The sequence below is a fragment of the Oncorhynchus nerka genome, linkage group LG8 (genome assembly GCF_034236695.1).
Source record: "Oncorhynchus nerka isolate Pitt River linkage group LG8, Oner_Uvic_2.0, whole genome shotgun sequence".
In the NCBI taxonomy this organism is placed as follows: Eukaryota; Metazoa; Chordata; class Actinopteri; order Salmoniformes; family Salmonidae; genus Oncorhynchus; species Oncorhynchus nerka.
In genome coordinates this window covers 51,005,400-51,026,715 of record NC_088403.1, presented here as the reverse complement: position 1 = coordinate 51,026,715, position 21,316 = coordinate 51,005,400, and the positions used below count along the sequence as shown (strand labels likewise).

General features: G+C 42.9%; 1 protein-coding gene across 1 annotated transcript in view; it reads left to right on the top strand.

Moving 5' to 3' along the window:
- LOC115133545 (adhesion G protein-coupled receptor L3-like) overlaps positions 1-21,316 on the top strand; it is a 267,932-nt gene that overhangs the window by 29,316 nt on the left and 217,300 nt on the right. Inside the window, 1 exon segment of the mRNA XM_065021894.1 lies at positions 5,095-5,294. Coding sequence (XP_064877966.1) covers positions 5,240-5,294 — 55 coding nt within the window. The 5' untranslated portion in view covers positions 5,095-5,239.

Here is a 21,316-nt window from a genome sequence, read left to right as displayed (position 1 = left end):
ACCTTTGTTTTCATTTTCTAAAACAAAGAAAACAGGTACTAAATGATGAAACTGGATGAGGGTTTGTGAAGAGCGAACACTAGATATTGCTTTTGCTTGGATCAATACTATCCATTACAACTGAAGGGTAAGCTATCACTGTAGCTCCACGTTCCCTAGATCTGAACTGAATCGGGTTCCTTTTTTTAAACTTTCGCTCAAGCGAGGCCGGTTTCTTTTGTTACTTCCATATATCTTTTGTCTCCCATTTTTTGCCTCATAATTTTAATAACAGTACTACATCAATCAGTGGATATATATAAATATATGTATACACACACACTTACTCCTCGGCTATCTTCATCCACTGTCCTTTCCCCTTTTCACCAGATAGACCCTGAGAAAACAATTAAAATCCATCTATTTGGCACTGGCGGAATGCTAAAATAACAGCAAACAACAACACTGATTAAAAAGTTTTCAGTCTGAGACTCCGTAATGAAGTGGTTTAATTGAAGTGGTTTTAACTGGCGCTACTGCTAGCATGCAGTGAGTTTGGAAGCCTTATCTAAAGGAATTTAACTGAACAAGTACCCTTCTAACGCCAGCCACTATAATGTATCATAAGGCTCAGAAATATAAGAGGAGTTGGCAACCTAGTTTGGGTTTTCAACCGAGTCTCTTTTACTTTTTGGATTGAAACCGGTCCAAACCCTTACTCATAAATATGCATTTTCAGATACGTGTTCCTCAGTGGCTGGTTACTTTTCCTACTTACGCTCACACTTTTTTTTGTAATGCGTTAATGATTGTGATGACATGATTACTGAAAGGTAGCATGTTCTGCATGTAATGTGCATAATGCAATAATTTGAAGTTACAATCCCGTTATTAGCTGCTTTCATATTTTCCCTAATGAAAGGCTGTAAATGTGATAATTGAAAAATACTTTGTTTGGAACAGACAGGCACACACACACACACACACACACACACACACACACACACACACACACACACCACTGATGTAGATTGAAAGCGACTCTTATGTCCATGGTGCTTGGCCGTCTAGATCTCATTGTCCCCTGTCAGGAGCAGCAGCCCTGTCGTTCTGGTGACCAGCCTCCTGTATTTTTGTGACAGTTTGGGTGCAGAGCTCCTAAAAAAAAAAAAGGCCACATCGCCGAAGAGGACATCTGAGGAATCAGTGATAGTGTCCCCATGAATCCTTCAGGCCATCTTTTTTTAGATCCCATTTTAGAATGTCTCCAACTAGCTGAGTCGTGTTCGTTGGGGCACACCTTAGCAAAAAGTTTTGAATTAGTAAAAGACAAGGTCTGTTTCTTATTGCACAAGTCCAGGTTGTCCCTTTCTGTTTCAGTCCATTTTCTTCCGTTTGGTGCATAATGAACATGCCCCTTGCTTGGTAGCACGTTGACATTACATTTTTTTCACTGTGCACCAATCAGATCAGGGACCTGTATTTCACGCTTCAAATTTCCTGTATTGCGATGATCAATCTTATCCTGTTTGAGATCTTATTTTTCTTACCTCCCCCACTAGATAGATTATTCTCAATTATTAGCTCATATGCAAGGGTATCTGTGTCATCAAATAATGGGATGCCATTCCACATTACCTCATGCGCAGGCCTTAAACACTGCCTACATAACAAAATTAATGAGTTATGTTCTAAACCAGTTGCCCTCGCTAGACCATGGTTTGGGGGGCTCAGCACTGCATTGTCTTCAAAACAGCCCATACACTACCGGTCGAAAGTTCTAGAACACCAAAACTATGAAATAACACACATGGAATCATTTTTTTTTTTTAACATTTAAGTCATTTAGCAGACGCTCTTATCCAGAGCGACTTACAAATTGGTGCATTCACCTTATGACATCCAGTGGAACAGTAGTGCATCTAAATCTTTTAAGGGGGGGGGGGGGGGGGGGTGTGAGAGGGAATCATGTAGTGACCAAAAAAGTGTTAAACAAAATCTAAATATATTCGAGATTCTTCAAATAGCCACCCTTTGCCTTGATGGCAGCTTTGCACACTCTTGGATTTCTCTCAACCAGGTTCACCTAGAATGCTTTTACAACAGTCTTGAAGGAGTTCCCACATATTCTGAGCACTTGTTGGCTGTTTTTCCTTCACTCTGCGGTCCAACTCATCCCAAACCATCTCAATTGGGTAAAGGTTGTGTGATTGTGGAGGCCAGGTCATCTGATGCAGTACTCCATCACTCTCCTTGTTCAAATAGCCCTTACACAGCCTAGAGGGGTGTTGGGTCATTTGTCCTGTTGAAAAACAAATGATTGTCCCACTAAGCCCAAACTAGATGGGATGGCGTATTGCTTCAGAATGCTGTGGTAGCCATGCTGGTTAAGTATGCCTTGAATTCTAAATAAATCACTGACGGTGTCACCATCAAAGCACCCCCACACCATCACACCTCCTCCTCCATGCTTTACAGTGGGAAATACACATGCAGAGATCATCCGTTCACCCACACCACGTCTCACAATGACACGGCATTTGGACCCTAAATCTCAAATTTGGACTCCAGACCACAGTCTCCTCTGAACAGTTGATGTTGAGATGTCTGTTATTTGAACTCTAATGAACTTATCCTCTGCAACAGAGGTAACTCTGGGTCTTCTATTCCTGTGGCGGTCCTCATGAGCCAGTTTCATCACAGCGCTTGATGTTTTTTTGCGACTACACTTGAAGAAACGTTCAAAGTTCTTGAAATGTTCCGTATTGACTGACCTTCATGTCTTAGTATTGATGGACTGGCGTTTCTCCTGTTCTTGCCATAGGTCTATCTTCTGTATACCCCCCTACCTTGTCACAACACAACTGATTAGCTGAAACACATTAAGAAGGAAAAAAAGATAACTTTTAAGAAGGCACACCTGTTAATTGAAATGCATTCCAGATCCACCTCATGAAGCTGGTTAAAAGAATGGCAAGAGTGTGCAAAGCTGTCATCAAGGCAAAGGGTGGCTATTTGAAGAATTTCAAATATAAAATATATTTTGATATGTCTAACACTTTTTTGCTTACTACATGATTCCATATGTCATTTCATAGTTTTGATATATTCACTATTATTCTACAATGTAGAAAATAGTTACAAAAATAAAGAAAAGCCCTTGAATGAGGGGTACATATACAGATTGTTGCCAATATCTACAAAGTAAGAGGTGTAGCTACAAAGCTTACATTGTCTAACTTTTTATTGCACAGATTAAAGATGGTAGCATCATTTTAGGTGGAGTTCAATGTGTTCAGGGAGTTTAGTGTGCTGATGGTGGATGACATTAAGCGATGCAGGTTATCATTTTTCGTCTTGTATATTGTTTGAGGCAGCTCTGGCACAGCCACAGTCATAAAATCAGATTTTAAACCTAACCCTTACCTTAGCCCTAACCTTAACTAACCACACTGCTATGCCTAACCCTTACCTTAGCCCTAACCTTAACTAACCACACTGCTATGCCTAACCCTAACATTAAATTAAGACCAAAAAGCCATTCATTTTTACAATACAGCCATTTTTTTTTAACTTTGCAGCTGGCCTATCTAAGGGGGATATCACTTAATTCTACCTTCAGGACAAGGCTGATGACAATAACCGTCAACCTGCTAAAACTAGTCAGGGCTTAACTAATTCCCTTTATAGATTCCCTTTGTATGGAATGGGCCACTCTTGATAGGCTGCACCCCTCTGTTTTTTAACTTCAATATCTGTCCTCAAAATCTATTATTCTTAATCTAGTTTGGATTTTTGGAGGGATTATGCATTAGATAATTGCTGCTACATGCGATCTGAAAATGTCATTCAACAGAGGAAGGGGGATTATCGAGAAAGGGAACACGTAACCAAATGAGATCACCAACATGCATGGGAATTGAGATTGAGTACAGCAGGGGAGGTACAGTCATTTTGGTTTGCCTGGTCAAACTGTGATTGCTCTTTGACCTTTTAATTTTTTTTTTTTAAGTCAGTCGAGAGAATTAAAAAATATATATTTTCTATTGAGATTAAAGTGCAGCATCTCAATACCATTTGTAGAGGGTATAAACATTGTCTGTGCTCTTTTGGATTAAAGAGCTCTAGATTATAATTTGGTATTGTGATATGTTGTAGATGCACTATAGTAGATAGTTTGGGGGCTATTCACTAAATCTGTCTTAACCTCTATTGATAGTTGCATTTTTATCCTGACATTATGGATCATGTCAACCGACGCAACATCAAATGGTGAATATTACACTATGCGTATCATATTCCCAAATGTTTCAAAATTGACATGCTACCTTTGTTTGACAAAATTCCTCATCAACATATTTAATGTGTATGATGACCCCTTTTTATGGTCACGAGCAATAGCCTCACGATTTTACCCACCAGTATTACAAGTTCACCAGTGCCAACCTTCCCATGCGCTTACCATAGGTCACTGCAGCTCAATACAATAGCGTGGGAGACCATTTTGTTTTCTGATAATGGGGGAAAAGGCGGCTATACCACAATGGCCGCTTGTGGCGCACTGTACTATACATTCTCCGCTGCAGACAAATCTCAAACTGTGACGATAATGTTCACACCCACAGCAAAGGGGGGGGGGCACTCTCTTTTCCAGTAGCAATTATCATCAACTGTCCGAAAATACTCTGAGACTGACAGGAATAGTGTGTGGTGGTAGTGGAGCAGTGTGTTACTCTACATGGGAGTAACTGGGGCTGGTTGACACAACATGGACAAACAAAAGTCAATCGCAAAACATCCTCCATGACTGTTATACGGTTGAACGCTCCCAAACACTGTCATACTGACCCAATGTTGAGAAACTAGCTGTATCTCATTGACGGACAATTGGTGGAAGAATACATGAATGACTCGTAGCCTGAGAGACGGCTAAAGTTACAATGCATCAAGCTAGTTTTCTTCACTGGAAATAAAAAGTAAATTTATTTCACAAAACATAGCCAAGGAGTATTCCAACAAGGCAATCTGTCTTTATACACCACCTAAGGTTCACAACTCGAATTCAACTATTCATTTGGTACTTTTTCTACCTAAAACACATTTCTCTCTCTTCAGGATAGGCTTTGAGGACCGTAAAACGGGACCGTAACAGGACTGCGGCGCAGCGGAGGGAACCGTAGCATACGGAACACTTGCTTCAGGCCCACCAGGGAAGGCCTGACCCCTCCATTGGGCGGATCGGCAGCCAGGCGGAGGGGCCATGTTGACTGCACGCCTGCTCCTCTTCGCCAGCCTGTTCGCGCCAGCAGCTCTGGGTAAGCCCGGGATGCCGCTGTCCCATTTCATGTGTCACTTTGTTTGTGTCTGTCACTATTTTAAAATGTCTTTCTCTTACCCCATCAATGGTGACTGATTACTGTTTGTTTTTTTTTTCAAATTCCCTTGCTCTCACTTTTTCCCCAAATCTCTCTCTCTCTCCCCTTCCCTCCCCCTGTCCCCTATGTATCAGTCTGTCTACGTATAGTATCTTTCTCTCTGTTTTTCTCACTCTCCAGACAATAGAAATATAAACTGTTTTCAAAGAAATATTAACACAGTTTTGGCATAACGCACGTAGGAAAGCTAGTAAAATGTGTGGTAAATAAAGAAATGAGCGGTAGACTGGGCTCTGCATTAGGATATTGAGATCACTTCGCAGGCATTTTTTTTTAACCTTCTGAACAAATTGCAACCACCTCAGATCTGACCATTCTCCCCTTACCATTTGTTTCAGTGGACAAGTAAATTAAGTAATTTAAATTCAGCTTAAACTAGGGTTTGGGAACTGGGGGAGGCATCACGCAAATGGCCCATGAAGATGCTAATTTGATACGGCAAAAACATTAACGAGATTGTTTTGGTGCTGTATCTTTTGGCTGGGTGGCGTTGCGCTTTAGCGGCACGCTAATCAAAGCTAGCTCTTCCGAATAATGGTTTTGCCATAATGTTTATTGGGAGTGGTGTTACGTGACTTCGATGTGTCACGCACCTGCCTTTTGTATTACTCTATTGATCCGAAGGGAACCGAGACATTATGAAGCTGCAAATTTACTGCCGACCCGCCAAAAGAGCTTGGGAGATAAAATGTCGGACAATGGGTTGCATTTTAAAAACGCTGCGACTGCTGTGGCGCCGTAATTCTTTCTCCACAAAGAGATACAGAAAACATAACACCCAGTATTTGTTTTTTGTGTCTTGGTTATTATTTTGTTAGCCTCAAAGTGGCTTAGTGTTTATTCTTTGAAGTGGGGCAAAGATCATGCATTACTAGATGCTGTCAGCAGATTAGTCCCAGATGTTTTGGAATGCTTCTGGTTGTAATGCTCGCGCAGGGGTTTCTTTTCTCTCCGCAGTCTCTCTCCCCTCCGGGGGACACTGTCCTACTTTGGAATGGAAATCCCTTGTCAACCCCCTCCACTCCCAATATGTTCAGACCAAGCACACAAATATGCTCCAATCACACCCACATACTGTCTGTGTCCCAAATGGCACCCCTTTCCCCAATATAGTGCACTACTTTTGACCAGGGCCCACCAGGGATCTGGCCAAAAGTAGTGGACCATATAGGGAATAGGGTGCCATTTGGGATGCAGCAATGGTCTCCTCTGCTCACAGCTGCCTCTGCCTGCCTCCTATGTTTGTACATCAACATGTACACAACTGTCCGACCCCCTTCCCACTTAAACCCATCTGAAGTAAGGAGAGGGAACGAGGGAATGCCCTTGGGGGAATGTCGGTGCGGAGTCGCTGGGATCTCTAAATATTTCTGGGATTAACTCAATGATGGATTCCAAGTTGAGGAGCAATGGGAAGGCTGAGGGAGGGAGGCAGAACAGACAAAACAAGCTGACAGAGAAGGGGGGGAGAAGGGTAAGCTATGCTCCAAAACACATGAGAAGCAAACACACACACACAGTTCTCCTGTCATTGGGTAATGACGAGGAAGCCAAACGCCTTTGCAACGCCACATTCATCACGACAAAATAATGGAAACACTTAAATGAGGGAAATGAGGGAGGAATACAAAGTATATTGAAAGCAGGTGCTTACCCACAGGTGTGGGTTCTGAGTTAATTAAGCAATTTACATATCATCATGCTTAGGGTCATGTGTAAAAATGCTGGGCAGGCCACCGTGGCTATGCACAGGGCATCTGTGGTCAGAGAATGGTTTGATGAGTGTGAAAACAATGTGAACCATATTCTGTGTGTCCTCCAATAGAGTTCCAGACACTTGTAGAATCTAGGTGCATTGAAGCTGTTCTGGCTCGTGGCGGCACAACTCCCTGCGAAGACATTTCATGTCTGTGTTTCCTTTATTTTGGCAGTTACCTGCATGTCTTTGTGCGTGTGATTGTGCAGTACCCCCGGAAAGATTCCATATTTATTACATTCTAGGGAAATCAAAGGGAGAATGCCCCATGGACTAGTCCTCGAGACAAGAGAATCGTGAAACTGACACCCATTTCTCACAAAAAGAGCCCTGGGCACACATCTATATAGAAGTGGATTTGGCCACACTGGAGAGGGAAGAAGACATTTGCCATGAGAGTGTGTGTGCGCCTGTGCATATTGTTCAGCTCGGAGCTTTAGCAGGTAATTGACCATCCAGGCATACACCCACACATAAAGGGAGACATACAGACTGGAATACACAGGAATACCTCACACTCATTCGCACACACATAGGCACGCACACTCACAATCCCTAACTGCAAGGCATTTACACGGCTCATCATCTGCATATTGTGTGTTAATTCAGATCGCTTCCCGCAGCCAATGTGAAATGTCACCTGAGGGTATCCCACATCCCCGGCTACGGGTATCCATCAGAAATATGCTAATTCGAATCCAATCCCATTGGCTCCATACAAACCCCACCAAAAATAGTTTATGTCTCAACGTTTCCAAACCTGACATCCCTTAATGAATCTCCTTGTGCTGAGGCTTTCACTACTGTACACCAGGGTATCCCTGCATTTGCCTAATTAAACAAATTACTTTCCCCGCTCCTATTTCAAATGGGGGAAACTTCAAGAGAGCCTACTGGGGCATGTTCCGTTTTGTTGTGATTATGGAGCGTTTGTGAAGCGTGGGACGTAAACAGGCCTGCTTCGTCTGAGCAGGTGGGGGTACTATGGGTGTAAAAGGTCAAGCTCTATCTGAATTGTGTGAGTAGTTGTTTTAGTTCTCCCTTGTATCCCGGAGAACGTGACTCGCATGTCAACAAGAAAAGAAGACAGCGCTGGCATCTTTTGCCAAAGAGAATTGAAGGTCATTTGAGAATTAAAGTTGGAAGTGAGCTTTTACTTTGACTATAATTGGTATATAAAGTGCTTAGAGCAAGAGTGAAACATTTTGATTCTTTGAGGGTTCGTTTAAGACTTTTACCTGATGTTTCTTTTACTCAAAGAATCCAATATGAGCAATACAGTTTATTAGCACATTGGCATTCATGGGCACAAATGACTTGATGTGTGTTGCTCTCAACACCTTACTATAACTTTGTTAGGCCCATTAGATGATATTGAAATTGCACAGATAGTCAGGAAAAAATTATTCAGGTTGATTAAATATTTGTCAATTGGATGCCAGTTTATTCCATATCTCTGCTTATTGAATAAAATGTTTCTTTGCCGTGTCAGTCTTTCCGGTTTGTTCCACCCATTGTCAACTCATCCGTGTATAATTTTCATATAATTATTTATTTTAGGATAACCTGAATGTGCATAATCCAGGTTTCTTTGTATTCTAATTCAATCATCTAAGTGGTGTAATTCCCCAATATATCTTGCCTGGCATTTTGGCTTTTATTATTAGATTATTTTAATTTGAAATCTTCCATACCTAGCAACAAAATCAATACCATGTTCTTACTCATACTTGAGAGGAAAGTGGTTTTCGCGTTCTCGTGGCGTCCATCGTCTGCCTCCGCCATTGCCAAAGTGCTGTCAGAACTCGGAACCCGAGTGAAACATGACAGCAACATTAAGCCGCGCTGGGCCTTTTGTGCCCGTGGGGTTAAATACCCCCACAAGTTTTATAGTTTTTTCGCACTGCCTCCCCCAATATATCTTCCAAATGAATGAATTAGGATTCCCCCAATGCGGCTCCCATTGCATAATTCGGTAAGCATCGGATGATGCCATTTAAAGTGGCTTGTGGCGGGCTGAATGGCGTTTAATGAGGACTGATATTGACAGCTGGGTCAAGTGGCGGAGGATGTTGGTTTACATTAGGTGGAGTAATGTGTGCATGTGGCGCCCGGCGGACTAGGCAGATAAATATTATAGAGTGACCCTTCAAACGCTACAGGGTTCCCTGCCCAAAGGACCAGGGGTTGGGGAGAAAATGGTCAAGTGGGAGAAAAGTGAGTAGGCAGGGACAAATGGAAGCCATGGTGTGGGTTTGTGTGAGAGAGAGAATCACTTTATCCAATTTGCATAATTAAGTATTTATCTCGGTAGACAGATCTGTGTATGAACCGCACACCAGATGGTTAAGCTAATATTAGAAAACAGCATTACGTTAAAACAAACTGACATTCCTTCACATATCTGGCTTATTTGCATTCCATGGAAAGTCTAGGATAGGATACCGTAGGTGTTCCAATCAAAGCCTGCTATACATACTACTCATAGTTATGCAAATCTCCCAATGCTTTATAGGATTGGCCCTGTAAGCTCATCCACCGCCACATACTGTATTCACACACAGGCACGACGTGGGTGGGGGGGCAAGGCTGTCCTTCATCCTCTTTGCCTGGTTATGTGTCACCACGTTAGCAGCGATTTTTAAATCCACCCCTCGCGGTCATACAGTATGCTTTGCCTAATTACAGGGATTATGGCTCTATCTGCACTTAGGCACTTCTCATGCAAATTGATATGTGTACTTTGCATGGGCTTTTACATTTGAATCTCATGATGAATCTGGTTTCATACGAGCATGCTGTTCCGTGCTGACCAAACAAAGAATAGGCTACAGTAGGTTGGGATTCCTTTGTTTTTTTAGAGGTACATTTTTACTTCCTGGGTAGACGTTAGCCAATTGTCATTGATTGGTTTGTTTTGGTGTTGTTGTTTTGTGAAATGGGACACATGGCTCGTGTTTGGACATGAAACAGTTTAAGCACCAATAGACTACAACTGCTACGATGGCCTGCTGAACAGGCTCCCCCCTACAGTATGTCTGCTGAGAATGAAGGCACATCAACTCAAGGACACAATAATTTGTTCTTGGTCTATTCCTTTTTAGTGTGTGGCATTTTATGTCAGTCAAAGGGTCAACCTAACAACAAAATATAACCATATCAAACAAAATTGCCACAAGGCACACAGAACATTACGATTCCACATTTAGCATCTAATTAATAAAAGCCTTGCCGTTGTTTCTATGTGTGAAAAATGGCTTTAGCCTGGTATTCTTAGCTGATTGTTCTATTCCACCTGGGGGCAATTGGTCCACTGTAGAGTACCATGATAATGTTCCTAATGGAGCTCAGAGGACAATGTAGACCAGCACAGCCTTTATTTTACACCACAATAGAATGAGAAAGGGATTAATCATTTATCATTCAATCCAAACTGCCCCCCCCCCAATTGTAATTTACCACTTCACCAGCGAGGGAGAATTTAAGCGCTTTTCTTTTCTTCTGAAACCGAGAATACAAAGGATAAAATTACATTAACCTGAAACAAAAGTTTAGTGCTGAAAAAAAAAGTGCTAGACACACTCTCCCCCCAACTTTCTACTCTACCCTAAGTTTAGTAGGAAGTGATGGACAACACGAATGCCCCGTCGAATCAATATATGAACTATTGTAAAGTCTGCATTGGGACCGAAGGCTGGGATCAAACATTACAGTGAGACTGATTAGCCCTGTAGACCTTGAGGATAAGAGAGACGGAAAGGGATGGCTACTGAGGATGGCCTTCAATGTGACACACTAGCCATGGAGTAAATTCAATACAGCCCATTGACAGAAGAAGGGCTTTATTGTAGGAAAAGCTGCGGCCTCGTTTGGGAATCTGGCCGGCCCATTCCATTTCCTTAATAATTGTGTTTGAAGACGAGGGAGGAAGGGGTAGAAGAGATACACAGCTTTCTCTCAGAGGAGGAGGCCCTACTCCTTCACATTCTGTTTGTAACAATGTCAGGGTCACGCTGATTCAGGTTATCTGTGTACTTCTTGATTGGACGAGTGGTATCTTGAGACACACATGCACCCCCCCACACACACACACATTCCCTTAACCACTTTCTCACACACACACACCCTCCACTGCCTCCACACACACTCCACTATAGCCCCCCTCCCCACTAGAAATTGTTCAGGCAGTCTTTGAGGTCACAGCTTGCCTTCGATCCCATACGGGAGCTGTCGTGCCACTGGAGCGATTGTCAATTTAGCCATTGATGGATCACCCTGTGAAGTCACCTCCCACTGTCCTCCCCTAAGTCCACCCAGGGCCCGGCTTAAGGCTGTTAACTGCATGCCTGTGGGAGTGGGGAGACATGACAGGAATGAAACCTCCTCTCGCACCCTGCAGACACCACAGGTTACAGTACACATCCAGGAAGATGAGAAAGAAAAATGAATTAAGTGCTTGGACATCTGTTGTTTTTCCTAAGGCATCATTTGTATGCATTTACTATGGCGCTGTTCCTGAAGAAGTTATTCATTTTTAGGTATTGGTTGGTAGTTGTTTTGGACTTTGTGTGTGTGTGGCATCAGATCTATTACAACCTCCCTCTCTCACTGCTCCATGAGAAAACATTGGCCCGTCTTTATCCCTGTCCATAATAATCGGAATCATTACGATCTGAAAGGCAACTCGGATGCTTGATACATAAAACCCCTGTGGTATGTCGTCTCCAACCTAAGATGGCAGGACAGTCCAAAATGAGAGGAGTCCGCAGTTAACAGCTGTCATTGAGTGGCTCTGTAATTATTTTCATCCTGGAAAACCACTGAGATTTCAATGGATAGGACATGGAGAAACCTCACAAAAGACTGACTGTGTCAACTGAGAAACATTGCAGGTGCACATTCCCCAGTAGTGCCCCCCCCCCACCCCACACCACACAAACACAGCGCATACACTCCCTGATCACTGGCCCTTGTTCAGTGGCATGGGGGACTTGAAGGGGATCCCTTTTCACTGTGATAATGCAGTCCTTTCTGTCTGGTGAGATGGGCAGGAGAGAGCAGTGGAACGGGAGACCCAGGGAAAGGAGCATGTCACTCTGCAGTGCAGCATCAAGCAATGTGGCATGAGATCTCTCTCTCTCTCTCTCTACAGGCCCTCTAAAGGGGACAGTATGTGTGTGAACTCAGTCTGCTGTTTGAATAAAGGCTCATATTAAGTGTGGAGACATTTTAAGTGTGTTAGTACTGCCTTTCTTGTTGACGCTAATTAACTAGATCTTTGGCAATGCACTATACATATTAAGGTTCTAGCCTTTATCAAGGCAATTGCCTTGTTCCCGACACTGTGTGCGCGTGAACTTGGTCACCTCATGTTCACTCCTCATTCTCAAGTGAACTGCGTAGCTACGTCTGACTGTTCCCCAAATCAAAACTCTCGACACGTTCCAACTCACATCACGGTTCGTTAAGCGCACACTGTGGGTAACATCCCTCGCCATGCATATCCCAAGTCCCCGCCTTTTGTCTTTGCGTAATAGCCTAGCGTGTGATCACTTCCATTTGAAACGTGGGGAAAGAAAGGGAATCAAAGGAAGTTCACTGGGTGCTGTTATTGCAGTTGTAGCGTAGCCACCCAAGCTAATCGAAGCGACACCACACCATTGTTGTGCACCGAGTGTATGCTCAATGAGATTACCTGCTCTCTGTGGGTGCCTGAAGAGCGAGGCATCGAGGAGTTGTCGCCTCCACCACCCCCTTTATTCCCCGTCCAACTTTCTCTCCTCTCTCTCATCCCTACCCTCGTCTTTTTATACTCTCCTCTTTCTCTTCTCACTCCTTCATCCTCATCTTTTCATTTTTATATCGTTCTCCCCCTTCTTTCTCTCATTCAGCGTGTCACGGTATGACTGGCAGGTCCTTGTTTAATAATAATCTCCGGGAGAGCTGCGCCGCGCGACTCAATTAGCTGCTCACGCTACTGTGCACTCTCGGCGCGCCCGGCAGAACGTGAGCTTTCTGTTACCCGGCACGTGTATGGGTGCTACGCTACACATGTGCTGTAGCTACGCTAGGCAGCACCATTCCCCTGCTTGTGTAGACTAGAGTAAACAAGAAACTATCTGAACATTGTCCTAAATATATAGGGACAAAGGGACATCCTCATATATGTACATCTGGGCTAAATGGTGCCACCATACTTGTATGTTTTGGGGACTGTCATTGTGGGGGTGGGGTGTTGAGTGACCCCAACCATCCATGGGCATTTATTGACCCAGAGGGAGGGATAGATGGAAGGGAGGGATGGAGGGTAAGAGAGGCTTGAACGGTGCCAACCTGCACGTAGCCTGTATGAGTGCTACGCTAGCTAGCATCTTTCCTGTGGTATATAGGTATCCCTCCCTACCCACATTACTACAACACCCAATGCTATCTATGCTAATTAACAGAGCTGGGGGGACTCCTGTATATTTTGTCTAACCCTTGAAGTGTGTGTGTGCGTGCATGCATGTTGGGGGAAGTGTGTGCCAGAAGAAAATGTGTGTGCATGCCCGAAGGAGTGGACCAGCAATTTTTAAACTCCTTGTGTACTTGTCGATTTATCAGATCAATCTCTCAACAGTTTGCTAAACCACTTGCATCTGATACTGTTGTCCATTTAGATGTGATAGATGTTGCTATAAATATGAAATGCATTTAATCCCATTTTAATTTACACGTTTGAATAATTTGTGTTTTTCATTATGCAAGTAAACATAACCGCTAGAAGCCATAATTTGTATTAATTCATGCGTTTTACCCCTTGGATATTAAACTGCTGCAAAAAAAGACGTTAGACAGGAAGAATATGCAATTTGGAATACATAAATGACCTAAGTTTATCATGAAGGTTCAAGCTACTGTACTCCAATAAAGTAGGTGTATATGTGATGTGAAGAGGAGGAATCTTAAGCCAAACAAGTTTCTATAAGGGTACAGCAGTTGTGAACGTAGCTTTGTTGCCTAGGCTACCTCTCACACTAAGCAGGAGAACGAGACAAAAGTTAAGAATCCTCTTGTCCTTACTTGGCTTACCCTCGCACTCGAAAAACAAAGATATTGCCACATTTCTCATAAGCATGCAGAGTTCATAAATGCAACGCAGGTTCTCATCCCGAGACAATATGGGCTTAATGTCAAATGTATTATCCATTATTATTTTTGCTGCTGAAAACGACTCTTCCTCTCAGTCCTGCTGTTGAATATACAATCTGTGTGGTGGAGAGGGAAAGAGATGTGTCCTAAATGGCACCCTATTCCCTATATAGTGCACTACATTTGTCCAGATCCCTATGGGCACTACATATGAAGAGGGCGCCATTTGGGATGTGGTCGGACTGTGAGTGAGCGTATGGTAGTTTATTCTCTGTGTCGACTGATTGAGGTCAGAACAGATTAAGTGCTTTTCATTGTCAGTTTGAGGTCCGGGTTTCCATTGACAAACATTGCCAGATGGGATCCTCACCCGCTGGTGTTCGCTCCAATACACTGTTATTGGCAATCCACATCATATTGTGGCTAAAGATACTATTATCCTTTATGTGGTGATTGTCATCAGGAGGGTGACATCACTGGCGTGAGTTATGCTGTGTTTACTCTGCTGTCTGTGCTCACAATAGCACAGTTGATACAATTCACTTGAGGCTTGGATGCCTTTTCAGGCTGGAACATTGCAGGTTTTCCCTATTCATTACAACATACAGTGGATTTAGATTGAGTTTTTTTTGTAAACCCTGTGGCCTTTGTCATAGGAAAACCTCAGGATAATATACTCCCAAAATGTTATCTTTTCAGGGTTAGGAAAAGGTTTGGGTTGGTTTACTATCACCTCTGGAAAGGCCTATTGGTACAATCCAGCATTTATATATTTTTGTTTTTCTTGGAGGGGGGTTGAATTAAAAATACTTAAACATGAAAACTGTAGAAATTATAATGGACCTACATTCATACAGTTTCTTGCCTGTGTCCAGCTATCTAATAATCACCTGAAATGAAAGCTAGGCATTCCCGAAAGGATGCTGGATCGAATCCCTGAGCTGACGAGGCAAAAATCTGTCATTCTGCTCCCGAGCAAGGCAGTTAACCCACTGTTCCCCGGGTGCCGATGACGTGGTTGTCGATTTAAAGCAGCCCCCCGCACCTCTCTGATTCAGGGGGGTTGGGTTAAATGAGGAAGGCACATTTCGGTTGAATGCATTCAGTTGTACAATTGACTAGGTATCCCCCTTTGCCCTACCCTAGAGGACATGTTTTTGCGCTAATTTTGACAGCGAGGAAATATAACACATTTTCAGTGTGGCCCACTGGATCTCATTGAAGACCAAATGCGGCCCCTGGGTCGAAATGAGTTTGACACCTCTGGCCTAGATCGTAATAAAGGTCTGTGGAGGTCCGGTTGAATGGCATTTTAAGTGACTTCCCTTAGTCATCCAGTCACGGAACGTTCAAAGTAGATAGATACAGACAACATTCTTTCTTGTCTGAAAAATGAAAGATTAAAATACCAACAACAGAAAGGAGACGAGATGTTGACACTGTGAGGTGAGTCTTTCTGTCTCATTTTACCGGGATGCATTTATCCTTCCTGTGTGCAGTCAGTCAGGTGTTGCTGGTTGATGCCATCTGCTGTGTGTCAGTGGTCCATGTGAGAAAAGGCTGTTCCTTTTCTCCCCTCACACAGGCAAAACATATAGATTTCTTTACCTCAATTAAACTTTGTGTCTAGGCTGAGGTAAGAATAGTAATGCCAAATCTGGAGGTTTGTGTGGGTGTCTCTGTCAATGTGTGTGTCTGGGTGGGTTGAGGAGGCCGAGGGGGTGTTAGTTTTGGCTGATAACTTCCCCAGAGCAACACTGAGGCACACAGGGGTTGCAGCCAGGGGAAAGAGGGGGGAGATGAAAGGAGAGGAAATAGACTAACAATGTCGATGTGACGGCTAGCTGAACAAAGCCCAGATTTCTCTCTCTTGCTCTTTTACTCTCCCTCTCTCTTGTGAATCACCACTAACAGCAGTAGCCTCCGACTCCCTAGGCTGTCTTCCGGCTCTGGAAGAGCGCTCAGACCATCTGACAAAGTCAGCAGTTCGCAGATGTGAAGCCGGACATATAATTCAACTGAGTTTACATGTGGAGCATAAAAATGGAAAACATACTTTCCCCCCTATTCAGTCCTCAATATTACTGGATTTTAAGATCCGGTGACATTCATTTCACTGTATTAGTGATCTTTGATTCTATATCAACAACATTTTTGTCAAATGGACTTCAACTCGTGATTTTTTTTTCAGAGAATAATTAAGTAATTGAACCACACTCTTAATTATCCCTGATATTCAATTGAGCTGAAGAGAAATTGACCTCCACCCTAACTATAATTTGCTTATTGGAGGGGAGTATCACGCTCTGACAACCCTGAATAGCCACCTTCTCTTTTTTTCATCTTGTTTTTAGGTCTACTACGGTTCGGCACTTTAATGCATGGAGTATCGTTTAATTAAATGGATCCTTCGTTGGATGGAAAAGTCACTTCACCTCAAAGTTCCAAGTGTGTGAATCAACAGTTAATGGGAGTGTCGCTGAGACTCACTTTCATATGTTGCTCCACTGTGTGGTTGCACTGTGAATATGTAAGGTGAGCCACTGTCACAATTTGTCTTGCTAACAGTCCCATCCCCAAGCATGCATGGGCTATATCCAATTAATTAATTCAAAGGCGCAATTCACAGCTTTTGCAGTTTCAGGGCAAGAGCTAGCGAGGTTTAGTTGTTACTCAGGCAGTCGATGTAGCCCCAGCCATTGACATTGCTGATTTTTGTTCTCCTGTAATTTACCTTGGGGCTAATTCACAAATTCTCTGATGCAGAAAGAGCTTATTGCCTTCCTTGGCTCAGTCGGCTGCTAAATTGACAGGTGAGGCACATATTTGAGCGTGTCGCCAGTGCTGTCAAGCCTTACTCACTTCCCCTATACTGGGGAGCTTGGTGTGTTGCCAGATGTGGAAAGGTAAGTGTCGATGGAGAGGAGTGGGAGCAAAACAAATGCTCTGTTTTCACTGCCGAGTAGAATGGCTGACCAGACCCTGCTTTTCCCCCCCTATTAGACCAACTCATCCTAATTGCCACCGCGCTGTTTGAGGTGGTCAAAAGCCAATAAATAATCTGTGTGAATTGAAGGGCCAGTCAATCTAGGATCCACTGAAAAACACCTGGAACTGGAGAGCTAACCATGTTTAATTTGTTGTATGGTCTTCCACGACAAAGCATTTCATGTGAGGAATTTTTAGACACATCAAAGTTTCTATGGAATCGGAACACATAATTGGGAATGAACTATGACATTTTGTTCTGCATTGCAAAGCGGGTTTGAGTAAATGTCTACGTGTATGTATTTTTGTTTTTGCTTTGTTTTATTAACTGCAATTGTTCAAAAGCACATCTTGCTCAGTGTTGTCTTATAATTGTCTCTGAGTGGGTCCCTTAGATTTGAATTGCCTGAGGATATATCTAAACTTAATTGACTCATAATCCTAGTTCTCACTCAAAAATGAACAATTATTCATACTGAATGGAACATTTTAACCTTTCGGTCACTTTTGATGTAGGCCTACCCCCCATAAACAGTCTTGGGATGCCACAGGTGACACAATCTCATTCGCTGTAAAGCGCAAGTGGGCGTGACCGCCTCCCTCTGCTCTAATCAAATAACAACCACATGATTCATGCACTAATTAATCACCCGCTTTGTGGGCCGAGCAGATCCAGCGACGTGGGGAAGAGAGACAGACGTTCGATGTGTTGAATCAGCGCTTTTCTCCATCCCTCTCTCGTTAATTCAATTCCAATCAGAGCTCATTTGAATTGGCCGCCCTCTGATTTGGTTTGTGTAGTTTGCAGCTGGAAACAAAATACTGTATTTCATCATGATATTTCCTCGTACTTTGTATTTATTTGGTGTATTTTCCAATCCGGGCTTGAATTGAGATTGCATATTTATCACAAATCATCGACTGGGTGCATGCTGGTGCTTTCGGAAACTGTCTGACAGTAGAGAAGGTTGAATAATTGCACAAGCCAGCATAGGGACTCTCTAGGCTCGGAAAGCCAGACCCTAGGCAACAGTGACTAGAATCTGGGATGAATGACGGACTCTTTGTTTACTTCGAAAAGACAGAGAAAATGATCAGACGGACAACTCTCTCAACAAATCACGTGGCAGACATTCCAGAACATCACAAAAACCTTTTGTAGTGGTTTTAGTGAAGGTAGTTGATGCAAACTAGGCACTTGCGAAATGCACTCATAAAAACATCGCCATCTTGCTTGCTACTGTTTTGTGTCGACGGGATGTGAGCGACAAGCGGACAAGGCAGTGATGTATGCAGTGACCGTACAGATGTGAAGCCAGAACATTGGTACATTGTGGGAGGCAGCCCTTCTTTTTAGAGAGACGATGGACAATTCCAACGGTACAAGTTGTTTATCTCCATTATGACAGCCATTTACACAAACAAACTCTCCAATCTTAATGTTTGCAGTCGTTGACCCCTTCCATCTGACAATTTTTCTGTTTCTTGGGCGATCAACTGAAATGCCCCAAAGGCCCGGTTTTGATATTAATGATGACTTTTAAATGCCATTGCTAGTCTGCTCTGTCTGAGCTGAAGTGCCCTGTGGCTCGGAGGGAGTAAAGGAAGAAGGGTCGGAGGGAAGGAGGCCTGGGCTGGTTTTCAACGACCCCAGGGCCTCCGTGACGCTCTACATGCAAGCCCTCTTGAGAACATGCAATTTCCCCCAATTACTTAAGGAAATCCGCATTCAATGCCCACAATCAAACTCCTCTTTTGGTTTACAATTTGCCGCCTCTGAGTGATTTGAAAGCTCGGGAAAGAGCGACATTATTTCAAATGACCTTTCCAATGCCCTTTTTGGTGAGTAATTGAGTTGTTTAAATATTTATTTGTGAATTATGTCATGTGTCTGTAGAAATGACTTGCTCCTCTCTGTAGATTCACTGTGAATTAACACTTTTGGATGCGTTGAAGTAAAGACATCTTAGTTGACCTTAACATTTATCAAGCGAGTTCTCCCACAATTCTACTTTTATTTTGCGTATTCAGCAGAGTGCTCGTCAAGAGACTTATCTCGGGGGGAAATCTCAGGAGGATGAGTACAGCAGGATATTCCTCTCGAGTATTAGAGAGAGAGAGAGGGAGTGGAACAGGATAGAACTGAGAGCTTAGATATCAGGAAGGACTTTCAATGAGACTCCATCTTGCTTTTAGCTCGATGGATGTGTGGACTTAGATAGCGATACAGGCAGGATGCTGGTGTTGATAGCCGGGGAATCTGGTTATTGCTTACATTAGCGGCTGAGGGAATCTGTCTCCCAAATGTATTTGTATGGCTTCGTTTCCGTGTTTGTTTTAATGTGGGAGGAAGATATCACTTCGCTGACATGCTGTGTTGTTACCTTGTCTTTAGGTTACAGAGTGAGTGTCCCTTTTCAAGATCCACAAGGGATGTTGAGGTCATTCTAATAGCCCAGTCAGTTGTCGATGGACAATCAGGGGAGTACAAAAATCGGATCTATAAAAAAGTGTCAAAAATCATTCTCAACTTTTTATTCAGACCTTTTAAATACAATTAGAGAATACTTTTAAGTGTATGCTGGTGTCTTTGTATACTTTCATGTTGAGTTAGCATAGAAAGTATAGCTTAGCATAGGCTGTAGTAAGCGTTTGCTAGTTTCGACTCCCATCTTCAAGTATAACATGGAAACACCATTAGCGTTCCCTTTCTCAATGTTGGTCTATCATACCTGTTGGTAATTGGTTCTCTCTTCTCTCTCTCTGTGTGTGTGTGTGTGTGTGTGTGTGTGTGTGTGTGTGTGTGTGTGTGTACACTGTGTATATAGAAGTGTTACCAGTGATACACAAGTGAAAACCTATTTTTTTATAGTCTGTCTTATGAATTGCTTTGATTTCAAACAACCAAGGATGGCATATTCTGTTGCTTAAAATTGCACATGGATCAATTTGTTCTTCTTGCCTTGTAGAGTAACTACTGCACTTACTTGACCCAGTGAATTGAAACAGATCAATGGTACTCGGTAGAGCAAAAACTCATGTTTAGGCAAGCTATTCAGCAAAGCATAGGATGAAACTTCAACAGACCTCCAATCTGCTTATAAATTGATGTTGTGTTGCATTTTGAGCATGATCTAGTCCATAGCAAGATAATATGAAACAGAATGTGGAATAAATACGATAAAAATGAAATGATTTATTGATTTCAAGGATTGCGGGGACAAAATGGCATTTTAAAATTCCGTTTGGTACTTTGTACATACCACCCGCTTATGATAGTACCAGCATTTTGACATTCTCAGTGCATATGTTTCGGAGAAGACGTGTCTATGGTAACCATTCATGCAATGGGATGTACCTTTGGATAGAACTATGAAAATACTGTGCCATTTTGTTTTTTGGTCTACATTTGCTTATTTATTGTTTTACAAAATGGATGGTGTCATCCTTTCCACATACAGTGCATTCTGAAATTATTCAGACCCCTTGACTTTTACCACATTTTGTTATGTTACAGCCTTATTCTAAAATTAACTAAACAATTCTCCAGCAATCTACACAGAAATGTCTTATTTGCTATGAGACTCAACATTTTGTTCAGGTGCATCCTGATTCCATTGATCGTCCTTGATGTTTCTACAACTTGATTGGAGTCCACCTGTGGTAAATTCAAATGATTGGACATGATTTGGAAAGACACCCTGTCAACTGTGGGACCTCATATAGACAGGTGTGTATGTCAGAGCAAAACCAAGCCATGAGGTTGAGAGAATTGTCTGTAGAGCTCCGAGACAGGATTGTGTCGTGGCACAGATCTGGGGAAGGATACCAAAAGATGTCTGCAGCATTGAAGGACCCCAAGAACAGAGTGGCCTCCATCAGTCTTAAATGGAAGAAAGTTTGGAACCACCAAGACTGATCCTAGAGTTTGCTGCCCGGCCAAACCAAGCAATTGCGGGAGAAGGGCCTTGGTCATTGAGGTGACCAAGAACCTGATGGCCACTCTGACCGAGCTCTAGAGTTCCTC